This window comes from Phyllobates terribilis, unplaced genomic scaffold (assembly GCF_046119375.1).
Source record: "Phyllobates terribilis strain yellow unplaced genomic scaffold, ASM4611937v1 Scaffold_1__5_contigs__length_1240528914, whole genome shotgun sequence".
Classification (NCBI taxonomy): domain Eukaryota; kingdom Metazoa; phylum Chordata; class Amphibia; order Anura; family Dendrobatidae; genus Phyllobates; species Phyllobates terribilis.
Genome location: NW_027362761.1, coordinates 245,908,202 through 245,924,173, shown reverse-complemented (window position 1 = coordinate 245,924,173; position 15,972 = coordinate 245,908,202). Strand labels below are relative to the sequence as shown.

General features: G+C 40.3%; 1 protein-coding gene across 1 annotated transcript; it reads left to right on the top strand.

Moving 5' to 3' along the window:
• The first annotated feature begins 297 nt into the window (after nucleotides 1-297).
• On the top strand, nucleotides 298-6,503 carry LOC141252337 (olfactory receptor 4E2-like). The gene is made up of 2 exons (XM_073670553.1): nucleotides 298-1,193; nucleotides 6,443-6,503. The coding sequence occupies exons 1-2, from the start codon at nucleotides 298-300 to the stop codon at nucleotides 6,501-6,503; spliced, it is 957 nt and encodes a 318-aa protein (XP_073526654.1).
• The last annotated feature ends 9,469 nt before the right edge of the window (nucleotides 6,504-15,972 follow it).

Genomic DNA, 15,972 nt, shown 5'->3' with positions numbered 1-15,972 from the left:
CCTTTGTTGAATAAAGCTTATTGATGGAGTTCTTTGCACTGGAACAAGCTGAGATCCGCAAAAAAATGTTTCTTTCAAATTTGTATCAAAAATGGATTTTCATAACAAACAAAGCTAACAACATGGTTACTGATTCTGAAATTTAGTAGCCCTTTTGTGTTTTCTTAACAAGGGGATATCACAGACCATTAGATAAACAGTAATTCTCATGTAAAATTTCTATTCAATGCTTGGAGTATTTCATTTAACATTTCTCTTAAATCATATATGTCCCATTAGGTCTCAGAAAAACACAGGATGGTTTTCCAGAATCAAAGCTCAGTGACTGAATTTACACTTAGCGGTCTTGCCCACTCAAAAGAATCTCGTGTTATTTTATTTGTAATATTTCTGGTCCTGTATTTAGTGACTTTATCAGGAAACCTGGCCATTATAACTGCAGTTCATACAGACTCACATCTACGTTCCCCTATGTACTTCTTCCTTAGTAACTTGTCTTTTTTGGACATATGTTACTCCACGGTCACCATACCAAAGATGCTTAGCAATGTACTCTTAGAAAAAAAGGCAATCTCTTTTAACCAATGCATATCTCAGCTCTTCTTCCTCCATTTATTTGGTGGCACTGAGTGTTTCCTACTTACTGTCATGGCTTATGACCGTTATGTGGCCATTTGTAACCCACTACGATATCACATAGTCATGGATCACAGGTTTTGCTTCTGGCTGGTGGTATTTAGTTGGTTTGCAGGTTTTCTGCACTCTTTCACTCAGGCATTTCATACCTACCAACTTCCATTTTGTGGTCCAAACAACATCAACCACTTCTTCTGTGATGTTCATCCAAAGGCCGTACTTGCCTGTGCTGACACATTTGTTATAGATATGTTCATCATTGCCAACAGCGGAATGATTTCCCTTGCTTGCTTTGTGGTTTTAATGTTTTCCTACCTTGGCATCATTACAACTATCCTAAAGATCCATTCATCAGAAGGGAGGCGCAAGGCTTTTTCCACCTGTGCTTCACATCTTTTGGTTGTTACATTTTTTTTCGGACCATGTGTATTTATCTATTTAAGACCTCCTGTGAACTATTCAGCAGATAAGTTAATATCTGTGCTGTACACAGTGCTGACTCCTTTATTAAATCCAATTATATATACATTGAGAAACAAAGAGGTAAAAAAAGCGATCAGGAATTCTTTTGGAAGAAAACTTTTTCCAAATTTTCAAGAACTTAAAGAGCATCGATAGTTGTTTATTTTCATTAAAGGGGAGTCCCATTCCTATTTTTTTAAAGCATGTGGCAGGCACTAAAAAACAAACTCAGTTTACAGATCCTTGATGCTTCTCTTGTAACACTGCTTGGGTGCCCTCTCCCTGATTCCTCCTATGGCAGGAAAAGATATGATTCCTTCAGCCAATTCATTTGACATAAGGATGATTAACGGGTCACTGCTTTTGTCAGTGATTGGCTGCAGCAGTCTTGTATCCAGAAAATAATGAACAAAGATAAGCTCCTTTTCATACTGTTCTGGTCATACACACACTGTAGCCAGTGATTGGCTGCTATGTCTTGGCCAGACTAGGAACCATGGAGTACAGTGGGGATTTAGTGCAGCGTTTTAAGAAGAACTTTGAGGAACAGTCCAAAGAGACCAGCACATGAGTGCTCTGGGGTTTTAAGTCCAACACAGGAAAATGATGTATTATTCCCCGCCCACTGGCTAAGGTCTTTGTGCATGTCCAACCATACTCACAAAACCTGTTTTAGTACATGGCTGGACATTTTGTTGATCCTGTCCCCAACAGCAGCAAACAGACTGAAACTCATAAGGAGATGGGGGCCAATATATACATGTATACTTATCTGCAAACATGGCTAGCATGCAGATACATATATACATGTACAACCTAGGACACTTCCCTTTACAATCCCCCTGTTGTCGAGAACACGACAATGAAATTTGAGGGAAGTGTTGTACTGGGATATATTTGCCTACTCAAACCCCATTTATAAGTTGTGACAGTTCAGGATGGAATGAAGTATAATACTGCACTTAGGTACCTAGACATCAGCCACGTGGCCATCAGTTCTTCCCTGCCGTTCACCGTAATCCAACGTATCCCTCCACAGAATACACTCTGCTTCTTTCTTGGATCTTTAGTCATAGTCTTTTTGTTGTTAAAGTCTTTTTGCTGTGGTCATGTCGTTGCCAGTCTTCAGGTATCTGCCTATCCCAAAGTCGTCTTGCTGGTCAGACTCTGGAATGGCTTTACCCTCAGTGTATAGGTTGGCCCAAGTCACTATCCTGTGTACACCCCTCACCCTGCCAGTCTTTCTAGTCCTCTCCCGCAGCTTGCTTCTGCAGGGTTATGAGTAGGTCTGGGGTGATGAGACTGCTGGGTGTCAGTCTGTAGTTGGGCCTCACCACGTGGTTTCTTTGAGTGCCTCCTTCTTTTTGGGGGACGGTCAATCGTGGTCTTTCAGTAGAGGCACGACATCCCTCAGGCACGACTTTCATCAGGCACTTTTCCTGTAGTCTTGATTGGAGATCTTTGATGAGTTTCTTCCATGGATAGATACGCAGATCTTTACTAGGCAGGTCCGAATTTCTCGAGGGAGTGATGTCACAATACCTAAATTGACTGCGGGAAGAAACACCGTCTGATTCTAACAGACATTCAATCCATCCCTTACGAACTTCACAATAGCTACGGTTGAAGTGGTAAATACCTTATAAAGTGAGGGGACCTGTCCCTAGAGAAACCTAACTCTATTTCCCCATTCACACAGAACACACATTACAATTCCATTCCAAAATAAGCTTTTGGTTTGAATGCATATAGAGACTTGAGCTAAAATAGCATGTATTCTAACTGATCCATAAAGCACATGCAGATCATTGACCCATGTGCAATTGGAGTAACTACCGGCTGCAAATGCATGAACACCGTTACATGAACATACTTACTGTGGACTGAGTATGTCCATGCACTTGTAGTTCTGCACTTACACCTAAAGTGTCTATATGCACACATATGGAATTTCAGTATACAGTAAAATTCAAATTTACATTAAATTATATATACACAATATATATTGGATTCGGGGTAAAGGACTGTGTTTGTCTTATGTCCTTAACCCCCGTCTCTGGCTGAGCTCATGGTGCTCAGCCTGACTTCTGTGCAGTTGGGCATACAGTCTTTTGATCCTCCTGCAAATCAGAAACAGTCCAATATATAAGATTACGACCAGGAGACAATGATAGGAAGAGGCAGCTTTGGGGCTTTATTACAGTCTCCTCATGGCTGAAATCAGAGAGATGTTTCAGCTCTGTGACAAACACAAGAGGGGTCTTCTGGCATCTCTCAGGGGTATCTGGGTTAAGGTCAAGACTTCTCTCAGGAGTGATAGGTGTTCTTCAGCACTATGCTCTGCTACATCAATACCTAAAATGGGATTAAGGGAACAATACGCTCCTGGGAGTTCTCCCGGTGCAGTTATTCAACATCCTGACACTGGATATCTTCCCTGTCCCATCAAACTCCTGTTCCATTAGGGTGACCTCCCCCTGTTAACCTTCCTCAGCTACCTAGCAAGTTCCTATTGCATAGGCAATGCCTTGACTCTCTTGAACCCCACAAAATGAATGCAATTTTTCTTTAGTATGCTCCTAGTCAATTGCTTCTGATTCCCATACAGACACCCCTTCCAGTTTTTTCACAATACAAAAGAGTAACACACAGCCCTCGCAGCTACTTATTCTCCTATGCATAGCTTCAAACAGACTACACAGAGACAAAGGCTCATCGTGTATAGTTGGCTTGAACTAATTCAGGATTTCTGGAGTAACATCCCAGTTTGCCAGCCTCATGCCTCATCATGAAACTGCCCATCCCTGGGTTTGGTACTCCCCGTTGCCACATACTACCGATTAAGATATGTAGGCAACCACAACCAGCTGGAACTTCAAGGCCTAGGTGCACAATATATACCTATCCACACCTTTCTACCTATCTTAGTCCATGCCGAAAAACCAGCTCACTCGTGGATATGGCTCTATTATCAAAGGGAAAATGTTAATACACTTAGGAAAACTAAAAGTCAAACTAAGGTTCACTGTTTTAAGTTGTATCCTGCATCAAGATTTAAACAAAACCATGTTATCCGTCCAAACTTCAAGGTCTAAGCACACAGTATAACACGACACTCCATCGTGTACGTCAGTTACCTGTCCATGCTTCTCTACCTGTCTTAGCTCACGTAATACACCCTTTATTCAATCCAAAATGCACAGAAAACAAAAAAAACAAACCATTAACAAATTATCCGCCTGAACTTCAAGGCCTAGGTGCACAATATATACCTGTCCACACCTCTCTACCTATCTTAGTCCATGCAGCAAAACCAGCTCATCCACGGATGTGGCTCTATTACCAAATGAAAACAAAAAAAATAAAATACACATTCCTGCGATCTGTGCTACTCTTAACCTTATGAATTCTATGGAAAAACTGGAGCTAAAAATAAAAGTACCAGCAAATAAACCTCATTTACTTGACAGGGGGTCTGATAGAAAACAGAAAACAACCAGCATACTAACAAATCCTGTTATACATTGCATACACAGTGAGACCCCTATAAAGCTTTTCTGCCACCTGACTGAGCCTCACAGGTCTAACGATATATTTAAACTGTAAAAGAACAAACCTAGTAAACAACAGAACAGTAAAATAAACTAATAAGACAAAACAACTGTATACATAAAGAACAGTACAGGTCTGTTAGAAACTCTGCTGATAGAGTTTAAATCAAGGCCTTACTAGGGAGCAAAATTTGCCCTTTCATCCCTAGCTTGCAGTCGGCCATTTTGACACATCTGCACATGGTGGGGCACATGAGACTGAGAGAAAATACTATTTTGTCTCTGTAAATGTCTGTTCTCCATGCTGGACTTCTCACAATTAATTGTGCAATGACAATTCCTTGCAATGTGCCCAAAGTGACCACATTTAAAACATTTAACAGAGCAATATTTCCTCTCTCTCCTTGTACCTGACAATTTGCAGTACCTGGCAATATGACCTGAGCCATCACAGGCATAACATCTAATCGATGCCATGCTTGATGTAGGGCCCCTAACAGAACATACTTCCTTTTGTCTGGATATTTTAAACTGTTCCATCACTAGGGATGCACTTTTAACAATTTTACGTTTGCATTTTCTCATTATTTTACATTTGTCGTTACATTTATTGATTGGTTCAAAATTTGATGAAATATTTGATCCATCACTCCCCCCGTTTTGCCCTGCACAGGGCACAATTGGTAGAGAATCTGGCCTTGGTCTCAGAGACAAAGAGAAGGCCGGCACCATGTTTGAAAAATCATTGATGATATTTTGCAAATTTGTAATCAGCTGGGATCTAGTATCAAGATCAACACTCAACTGATTGATTATGGCATCACTAGCTGCTGCCTTGTCCTTAAAAGCTTTGATCTCAGCCTCAGAACGAGTCAGCAGTGCACCAATATCAAGACAATGATTTTTCATCTCAAGCAGTTGCGATTCAAGCATGCAGATCTGCTTATCTCTATCTATATCACATTTACCATTCTCTGCCAGTTGTGTCTGTAAGGCACAAACTCTCTGCAAATTTGTTACACAACACTGGCAGTGAAACTTTGGGGGATCTTCCTTACACAGTGAGTCCTCAAATACGCAAATCAGTTTTGCTAGCATGTGGAGCCGTTTGCTTGTTTTATTCAAAACAGACCGTCTGTCTATGCACATGCTATCATGAGCACATGCTTGCTCCAATAGAGCAGACCACAGCAATTCTGCAGATTTGGGTGTACTGGGGTGCACTGGGTTAAATTTACTGTGTTTTGCCAAGCATTTCAGGGTGGATAAATCCATACTCACTCTTCCTGGAGCCATCACGGTCATCCTCCTTGTCCCTTCTGTGCTGCTTGAAAAAGGTCCTTTTACCTCCGGAACGCCTTTTCCTGACCAGCTGGACTTTCTCTTGAGAACGAATATGCCTCTTTGGAAGAATGCCTTGGTATAGATCACCCCAAATGCTCAAAGATTGTAAAGCAAACAGAAAAACGTTAAAAAAAATCAGAACAAAACAAAATATTGGGTTCTCTGTTATAGATTTTGTACCGTGTACTGCTTATGCTGAAAAGCTGTGTCATTCGTCTGAACTTTCAGCGCTCTGAACACACAGAATTACACAACAGTTCACTCTGTATCAATGTAATCTGTCCATGTCCCCCTGGCCTGATCAGTTCACAAACAATAACGACAGATAATCACAGAGCAAAACACGAAAAACAAAATCACAACAGTTGGGCCTGGCTCACCATTGTAAAAGGGCGAGATCAAAAGAAAAAAGATTGGGTTCTTCTGTTGTGGATTTTGTACTGTGTATCACTCAGGCTGAAGAGCTGCGTGGCTCATCCGAACTATCAGAGCACCGAACGCACAGAATAGCACAACACTTCACCGTGTATCAATGCTATCTCTGTCCACGTCCCTCCGGCCTGATCAGCTCACAGACACAGGTCTTCACAGAGTGAAACACGAAAACCAAATCACAATTGTTGGGCCTGGCTCGCCATTGTTAAAGGGTGAGATCAAAAGAAAAAAAGATTGGGTTCTTCTGTTGTGGATTTTGTACTGTGTATCACTCAGGCTGAAGAGCTGCGTGGCTCATCCGAACTATCAGGGCACCGAACGCACAGAATAGCACAACACTTCACCGTGTATCAATGCTATCTCTGTCCACGTCCCTCCGGCCTGATCAGCTCACAGACACAGGTCTTCACAGAGTGAAACACGAAAACCAAATCACAATTGTTGGGCCTGGCTCGCCATTGTTAAAGGGGCGAGATTTCCCTCCAAAAATATCAGTAATTAATGAGGGAACTCTCCTACACCTCTATTGAGGTCCGATATTAACTATTAACATCAAACTTGATTATTAATAATTAATATCCACTAACATTATCTGTGCCTTATACTATATACCAACTGAGACAAAACCGTGTGCTAATAAAAGGTATTTATTACACAAAAGTCTACAGTTAATATACTACTATTTATCCCACTAACACAGTACACAATAATAATAACAATATACAATTCCCAATTACCTATTTTCCACCCATGTTTCCTAATCACTCATGCAGCCCACCCAACTATACTAACTTTCCCTATATATATACAGATACAAGGATATCAATATCTAGGAGGATTAGTACAGGGTATGTAGGGCTAATAAGTAAAGAGTTACAGGGGAAGAGAGATACTCAGCCATGTGTTATGTCCATCTCTCCAACAGTCCAAAGAGACCAGCACATGAGTGCTCTGGGGTTTTAAGTCCAACACAGGAAAATGATGTATTATTCCCCGCCCACTGGCTAAGGTCTTTGTACATGTCCAACCATACTCACAAAACCTGTTTCAGTACATGGCTGGACATTTTGTTGATCCTGCCCCCAACAGCAGCAAACAGACTGAAACTCATAAGGAGATGGGGGCCAATATATACATGTATACTTATCTGCAAACATGGCTAGCATGCAGATACATATATACATGTACAACCTAGGACACTTCCCTTTACATGGGTACAATGTGACGTCTGCAGTTAATAAGAGAGAATGGTGTGGCAGGTGTAGTCAATTCAGTCTTTCAAAATTATCAAAATATGTCATATCTACTCCAAAGTGGTATTAGTTAACCATGCAAAAAATGAGCCATCATGCAGCTCCATGTATGTAAAAATAGTAATGCTACTAGTCTCAAATAATGGCATCACAAACCTATTTTTTTTTTATAAAAAAAATCTATGAAAGTTTGGAATCAATATAATTGCTTTGACATGGAGAATCATGCTCACAGGTCATTTTTACCATGCAATGAATATGGTAAAAGCAATACCCAAATAACAGTGATGGATTTACATTTATTCACTGCAGGTTTATACTAAACTTCAAGGAATGGCCCATTTCAGGTTTCACATCAGGCAGCAGAAAAACTGGAATTGGCTCTGCATACAAAGCACTTGACATGTGACATACCAGTTTGTACTATGTCAAGGGTTAAGAACTCAGTTTTTCTTTTCAATTTCATACTTCAAATAACTTTTTTTATTTTTCTGACATCATAGCTATATGATAATGTGTTTATTATATGAGTAATTACAATTGTAGCAATGCTAAAATATGTATTTTTTTTAAACACTTTTGATAAATCTTATACAAATCACTTTTTCTGGCAAAAATATTCTAAAATGTTTAATTTTCACCTGTGTATTTCAGCAGCCATGACTTTTTTATTATTATTATTATTATATATTTTTAAGTATCTGTATGAGCCATTTTTATGCAGTTATTTACTGTATACTTTTAGTACTGTTTGATGATATTTTGTACTTTGTATAATTTTTCTACTGTTTCTAGAAAATGACTTTTGCCATTTTTTGGAGTTTATTTGTTTCCATCAATTAGGTTTCTTTCTGAATAACCCGTTGACAAAGTTTTCACGTTATTGCAGTCCTATAAATACGAAATAAGTAAAGGTATTTTTTTTTATTTTTGCAAAATATATATTTTGTATTTTATATCAAATAATTTATTTTTTTCACTGATATTTTTTTAAATGACCTTTTCTTTTCATACAGTTTTAAGAAGCCTTTTAAAGAGTTACTTTATAGTTCTTAACTTTGCCTTTATTCACATTTTTTTTTACAGTTTTATGTTCATATTTAATGTTCTAACAATTAATATACTTCTGTTTTCTGAAAAATTATGAACTTTCTCACCGGGAAACTTCAAAATCTTTTGATTGCGTATAACAATGCTTTCATATACTCAATATATCAACCTGGTGGTTTTATTAGCACAACTTTTCAGTCTGTGCTATCATTGTTATGTAACAGAATGCCGAGGTGACTGAACTGCTATCAAATAAAAGTGTGGAAAAATTATTTTGGAAAGTGCTACAAGTTGCATGATACATATATCTGAGAGATTTCATTGTTTAATTTACATTACATAAAAATATTTGCTTTAGACTCTGCAAACTTTTGAAGTGCCTTTATACTATGGATAATAGTAGTGCAGCTGGCGATGGGTTCTATTGACTTATTTAGTTTGTGGGGCTTCATTTTGGGGTTCATAGTTTTAATGGTTAGAATAACACTGCAAGCTTTACTATTCTCAGATGTGACTGAATTTCCATATGGAGCTTCTAGAATAGATCCTAAGATAATTTAACAAAAGTGTGGTTAAGTATTGTAAAGTTTATGTTGATTCAGTGTTTCCAACTAAGGCTAGGTTCACACTAGTGGAAGCCATAATGGATGTAAACATATTTATGTGCTTCTTTTAAATCAATTTACCACAACTTCAATACAAACAAAAAAAAACTAGCCTGTTCAGTTTTCTATTTTTTTCTGTTTTGAAATAAAAAATGATCATAAAGAACCTGAACACATACAAACTAAACATTTCAGCTACCCATTGAAATTAACAGGTTGTTGAATTAATCTGTCACATTCTGTATTTCTTCTACAAAACAAAAGAGAGAAAGGGTAGTAAAGAAAAAGTACAGCATGTAAACAATACAAAAAATTACAAATTGTAAAAGTAGAGAAACCAATGATAAGTACTTGCTTGTAACGGAACCTGTCATATTGAATATATAGATTGATATTCCATATGAATATTATAGAGCAGGGGGAGTGAACAGGTTGCATAGGTTTGTGACAACTCCTACTACTGTACTCGGTTCTGTTCCTGTATCTATGTAGTACGCATGGTTCTGTTCCATATCTATGTAGTAAGTTTGGTTTTGTTTCCATATCTATTTTGAAAGTTGGGTCTGTTCCCATATCTACAAAGTATGTAGAAAACTTGGTTCTATTCCCATATCTGTATACTAAGCTTGCTTATATTACAATATTTGGTTCTTTTACTGCATTTATGCAGTAACCTCAGTTCTGTTCGCATATACAGTACAGACCAAAAGTTTGGACACACCTTCTCATTAAAAGGTTTTTCTGTATTTTCATGACTTTGAAAATTGTACATTCACACTGAAGGCATCAAAACTATGAATTAACATATGTGGAATTATATACTTAACAAAAAAATGTGAAGCAACTGAAAATATGTCTTATATTCTACGTTCTTCAAAGTAGCCACATTTTGCTTTGATGACTGCTTTGCACACTCTTGGCATTCTCTTGATGAGCTTCAAGAGGTAGTCACCGGAAATGGTCTTCCAACAATCTTGAAGGAGTTCCCAGAGATGCTTAGCACTTGTTGGCCCTTTTGCCTTCACTCTGCGGTCCAGCTCACCCCAAACCATCTCGATTGGGTTCAGGTCTGGTGACTCCTTCTTGGTCAAATAGCCCTTACACATTCTGGAGGTGTGTTTGGGGTCATTGTCCTGTTGAAAAATAAATGATGGTCCAACTAAGTGCAAACCGGATGGAATAGCATGCCCCTGCAAGATGCTGTGGTAGCCATGCTGGTTCAGTATGCCTTCAATTTTGAATAAATCCCCAACAGTGTCACCAGCAAAGCACCCCACCACCATCACACCTCCTCCTCCATGCTTCACGGTGGGAACCAGGCATGTAGAGTCCATCCGTTCACCTTTTCTGCGTCGCACAAAAACACGGTGGTTGGAACCAAAGATCTCAAATTTGGACTCATCAGACCAAAGCACAGATTTCCACTGGTCTGGTCTAATGTCAATTTCTTGTGTTCTTTAGCCCAAACAAGTCTCTCCTGCTTGTTGTCTGTCCTTAGCAGTGGTTTCCTAACAGCTATTTTACCATGAAGGCCTGCTGCACAAAGTCTCCTCTTAATAGTTGTTGAAGAGATGTGTCTGCTGCTAGAACTCTGTGTGGCATTGACCTGGTCTCTAATCTGAGCTGCTGTTAACCTGCGATTTCTGAGGCTGGTGACTCGGATAAATTTATCCTCAGAAGCAGAGGTGACTCTTGGTCTTCCTTTCCTGGGGCGATCCTCATGTCAGCCAGTTTCTTTGTAGCACTTGATGGTTTTTGCAACTGCACTTGGGGACACATTCAAAGTTTGCCCAATTTTTCAGGCTGACTGACCTTCATTTCTTAAAGTAATGATGGCCACTCGTTTTTCTTTACTTAGCTGCTTTTTTCTTGCCATAATACATATTCTAACAGTCTATTCAGTAGGACTATCAGCTGTGTATCCACCTGACTACTGCACAACACAACTGATGATCCAAACCCCATTTATAAGGCAAGAAATCCCACTTAGTAAACCTGACAGGGCACACCTGTGAAGTGAAAACAATTTCTGGTGACTACCTCTTGAAGTTCATCAAGAGAATGCCAAGAGTGTGCAAAGCAGTCATCAAAGCAAAAGGTGGCTACTTTGAAGAACCTAGAATATAAGACATATTTTCAGTTGTTTCACACTTTTTTGTTAAGTATATAATTCCACATGTGTTAATTCATAGTTTTGATGCCTTCAGTGTGAATGTACAATTTTCAAAGTCATGAAAATACAGAAAAATCTTTAAATGAGAAGGTGTGTCCAAACTTTTGGTCTGTACTGTACATATAGTAAGCTTGGTTCTATTACAGTATCTATGTAGTAAGTGGCAGATTTTGGTTGAAGATGTTTCTATATAGAGTCTGTTTGATATATTGAGTCACCTCGGTATAGAGTCTGGATAATGTTCAGTGGTCAGCTAGTAGATTTCCATTTAGGATACTGATGTTCCATCTATTAGATAACTAGCTATAAGAATATTATAATTTTATGTCACTGACCAATACACCACCTTCAGGGTTACTGACAGCGCATTGAATCTGAAATTACTTTTTAAGGCCTTGTTACTAGCAATGAGTGAACGTGTTCGGAAAAGGTGTTATCCGAGCACGCTTGAGTCCTAACCGAGTAACTTCGGCATGCTCGTCAAATATGTTTGTGTCGCTGCATGTCTCGAAACTGTTAGACAGCCGCAACACATGCAGGGGTTGCCTAACAAACAGGCAATCCCTGCATGTGTTGCGTCTGTCTAACAACTGCGAAACATGCAGCTGCGGCGATGCGAACATATTTTTTAAGCACACCGAAGATACTCTGTTGTCACCTGAGCATGCTTGGATAACACCTTATCCGAGCACATTGCACAACACTAGTACCTATGCATCTGATTTTATTCCCTTGTGTTAAAACAATATTTGAACTGATCAGAAAGTCCCTGTTTGTAGTTTTAGCCCTATTATAGGCTTTATGTAAAAGCCTTTCAGGATAGGCTAGATAAGACTCCTGCAGGACCAATATTACTGGGCATATCATCAGATTTTAACAGAAATTCTGAGTCTGTTTTTATGCATGTCATTGGAATAAGTCCTTTAAATCATTCTCAATAAAGGTTATACCTAGATACTAATAATGTCGATGTGTCCCAGACAAAGCTAAATATACATAAATAGACTATTAACCAAAAGATGAGTAGTTATTTTCCATAGGAATATATTGGGGACTAAATAAATAAATATATATATTAGAAACAATTATATTATTTATTATTTCAATAAGTCATTACAAATTCCAGAAATATCACAAATGTAGCAATATCCATTAAGTCTACAATTAAGCAGAGAAATATGTACACAGAATGGAACATAGTCATTAGTGATGAGCGAACGTGCTCGCCACTACTCGGTACTCGCCCGAGCATCATGGTGCTCGACAAGCTCGGTGCTCGGCGAGTATTTCCGGGTTGCTCGGGCGGGAACCCGGGTCCCCTCCCTGCATGTTTGGTGCTCTTTAGAGAGCCAATGAACATGCAGGGATTGCCTGCCACTCACTGTAATGCCGTAACCATGTTGGTTATGGGCATTACAGTGATTGGCTGGCCGCACAGCGTCATCAGGTCTATATCAGACGTGGCGCCGCCATGCTCATCACAGTCACTCCGGATCAGACAGTGTAGGGAGAGCTGCTGCTGTGTCAGGGAGAGATTTGATCGTGTATTACGTAGTGTAGGGAGAAAAACTGTACATTACACATATCCATCTTAACAAACAGTCCTTTTGAGGACTAACTAATCCATCTGCAGAGATATCAGGCAGGCAGTGTATATAGGCAGGCAGGCAGTGTATATAGCAGACTGCAGTGCATATAGCACAAGAGGCTCCATTCCAGTTCTGTCGGCTGCTGCTGTTAGATATTTCTGGAAATAGGCCCAGGTCTCAGGGGCCATGAATACTTTTTTTTGCATTTTAATCCTCATTATTTGCTTAAAAAGCAATCCAGAGAACACGTTTTTTTCTGCGCCATTTGCTTGTTGGCACTGCAGAATACAGCCAGGTCCTTTCCATATTACAGCGCTAAAAATTCATCTATTTAAAACTGTTTTCTCCGTCACACGGATTACATGTACGTTTTCAGAAAATACTGCCATTTCTGGCCTCCATTAAAAAAAAATTTCAGTGTGTCAGTGAAGCAATTGACACCAGATTGCTGTTCAAAATAGTTACCTACAGGCCAGGTATTTAAAACTGTGTTTTCTCTGTCACACGGATCACATATACTTTTTCAGAAAATACTGCCATTTCTGGTGTCCACTAAAAAAAATTTCAGTGTGTCAGTGAAGCAATTGACACCAGATTGCTGTTCAAAATAGTTACCTACAAGCCAGGTATTTAAAACTGTGTTTTCTCCGTCACACGGATTACATATACGTTTTCAGAAAATACTGCCATTTCTGGCCTCCATTAAAGAAAAATTTCAGTGTGTCAGTGAAACAATTGACACCAGATTGCTGTTCAAAATAGTTACCTACAGGCCAGGTATTTAAAACTGTGTTTTCTCCGTCACACGGATCACATATACGTTGTCAGAAAATACTGCCATTTCTTGCCTCCATTAAATTTTTTTTTCAGTGTCATCAAAGTTTTTGACACTGGTTTGCTGTTCAAAACAGTTACCTACAGGCCAGGTATTTAAAACTGTGTTTTCTCCGTCACACGGATCACAAATACGTTGTCAGAAAATACTGCCATTTCTGGCATCCATTAAATTTTTTTTCAGTGTGTCAGCAAAGTTTTTGACACTGGTTTGCTGTTCAAAACAGTTACCTACAGGCCAGGTATTTAAAACTGTGTTTTCTCCGTCACACGGATTACATATACGTTTTCAGAAAATACTGCCATTTCTGGTCTCCATTAAAAAAATTTATCAGTGTGTCAGTGAAGCAATTGACACGAGATTGCTGTTCAAAATAGTTACCTACAGGCCAGGTATTTAAAACTGTGTTTTCTCCGTCACACGGATTACATATACGTTTTCAGAAAATACTGCCATTTCTGGTCTCCATGAAAAAAAAATTTCAGTGTGTCAGCAAAGTTTTTGACACTGGTTTGCTGTTCAAAACAGTTACCTACAGGCCAGGTATTTAAAACTCTGTTTTCTCCGTCACACGGATCACATATAAATTCGCTCCAAACTCAGTCATTTGTAGTGAGCGTGGAAGATACTGTCCTCCATTTAAAATGGGGAGGCACGTGGAAAGGGACGGGGAACTGGACGTGATGGTAATGGTGCATGCAGAGGCCGAGGACAAGGCCGTGGGCAAGCCAAAATTGTGCCACAACAAACACCCACATCTTCTCGCCTGACTTTCCTGTCCCAATTTCTAGAGGACCGCAGCACACCACTATTTAACCCAGAGCAGTGTCAAAACGTTATTGGTTGGATAGCGGATAATGCTTCCAGTCACTTAGCCACCACCACCACCCTGTCTTACACACGGTCAAGTCTCAGAAGCCGTAAGTTTGGACCGCATATTACTCACCCTGATCCTCCTTCCTCCCACCATGCCGAGTACCCAGAGACAACTGATCCCACACTTGGACACTCTGAAGAGCTGTTCACTTTTTCATTTATAGATTCGGGCCTATCGCCCTGTCCACTTGAAGCAGGGCAAGAGGAGATCACGTGCAGCGATGCCCAAATATTTGAGCAGCCACGGTCACACGAAGGCGACAGTGGGAAAGTGTCACAAGAGGTGGACGATGATGAGACACAATTGCCAGAAAGTCAGGAGGAGGACCAGGGTGCGGAAGTGGAAGACGAGGTGGTGGATGATATAGTAACTGACCCAACCTGGCAGGAGGACATGTAGAGTGAGGACAGCAGCACACAGGGGAAGGGAGGCAGAGCACCCCAACAGGCAGGAAGAAGCAGTGTGGTGGCCGCAGACAGAAGGCAGGCAACCGTTCCCCGTAACACCAACACGAAGGAAATTGCCAGTACAACTGATAGGTCTTCCCGAGTCTGGTTGTTTTTTAAAGACTCTGCTGATAACCCCAAAAAGGCCATTTGCAACACCTGCCAGGCCAGCATCAGCAGGGGTTGCAAAATGACCAGCTTGACCACCACCAGCATGATCAGCCACATGGCAGCAAAGCACCTGACTTTGTGGGCCGAACCTCAGGGTCCAGGAACAGTGTCTGCGGGTGGCACCATTGCTTCTTCCGCTGTTGTGCATGCAAGCCAATCCCCTTTCCATGGTGCATGCGAATATGCCTACTGCCCTGCACCTGTCGTTGCGCACTCTCAAGTAGCAGCATCAGGAAGCACGTCCATGTCCTTGTCCCAGCGCAGCGTTCAGTTGTCCATACCCCAGTCCTTGGAACGCAAGCGCAAATATGCAGCCAACAGCCCACAGGCCACACTACTAAGTTCTCATATTTCACGACTGCTTGCGCTCGAAATGTTGCATTTTAGGCTCGTGGAGATGGAAGCATTCCGCAACCTCATGGCGGCAGCCGTCCCTCGGTACTCGGTCCCCAGCCGCCACTATTTCTCCCTGTGTGCCGTCCCCGCATTACACAAGCAAGTGTCCCAAAACATTAGCCGTGCTCTCAACAACGCAGTTACCGGTA

Bases quoted from the DNA above. Each gene is read 5' to 3' on its own strand.
- LOC141252337 (XM_073670553.1), top strand. From the start codon at position 298: ATGGTTTTCCAGAATCAAAGCTCAGTGACTGAATTTACACTTAGCGGT. The intron at 1,194-6,442 runs CAGGAATTCTTT...GTACTGTGTATC, and splicing joins AAAGAGGTAAAAAAAGCGAT to ACTCAGGCTGAAGAGCTGCG.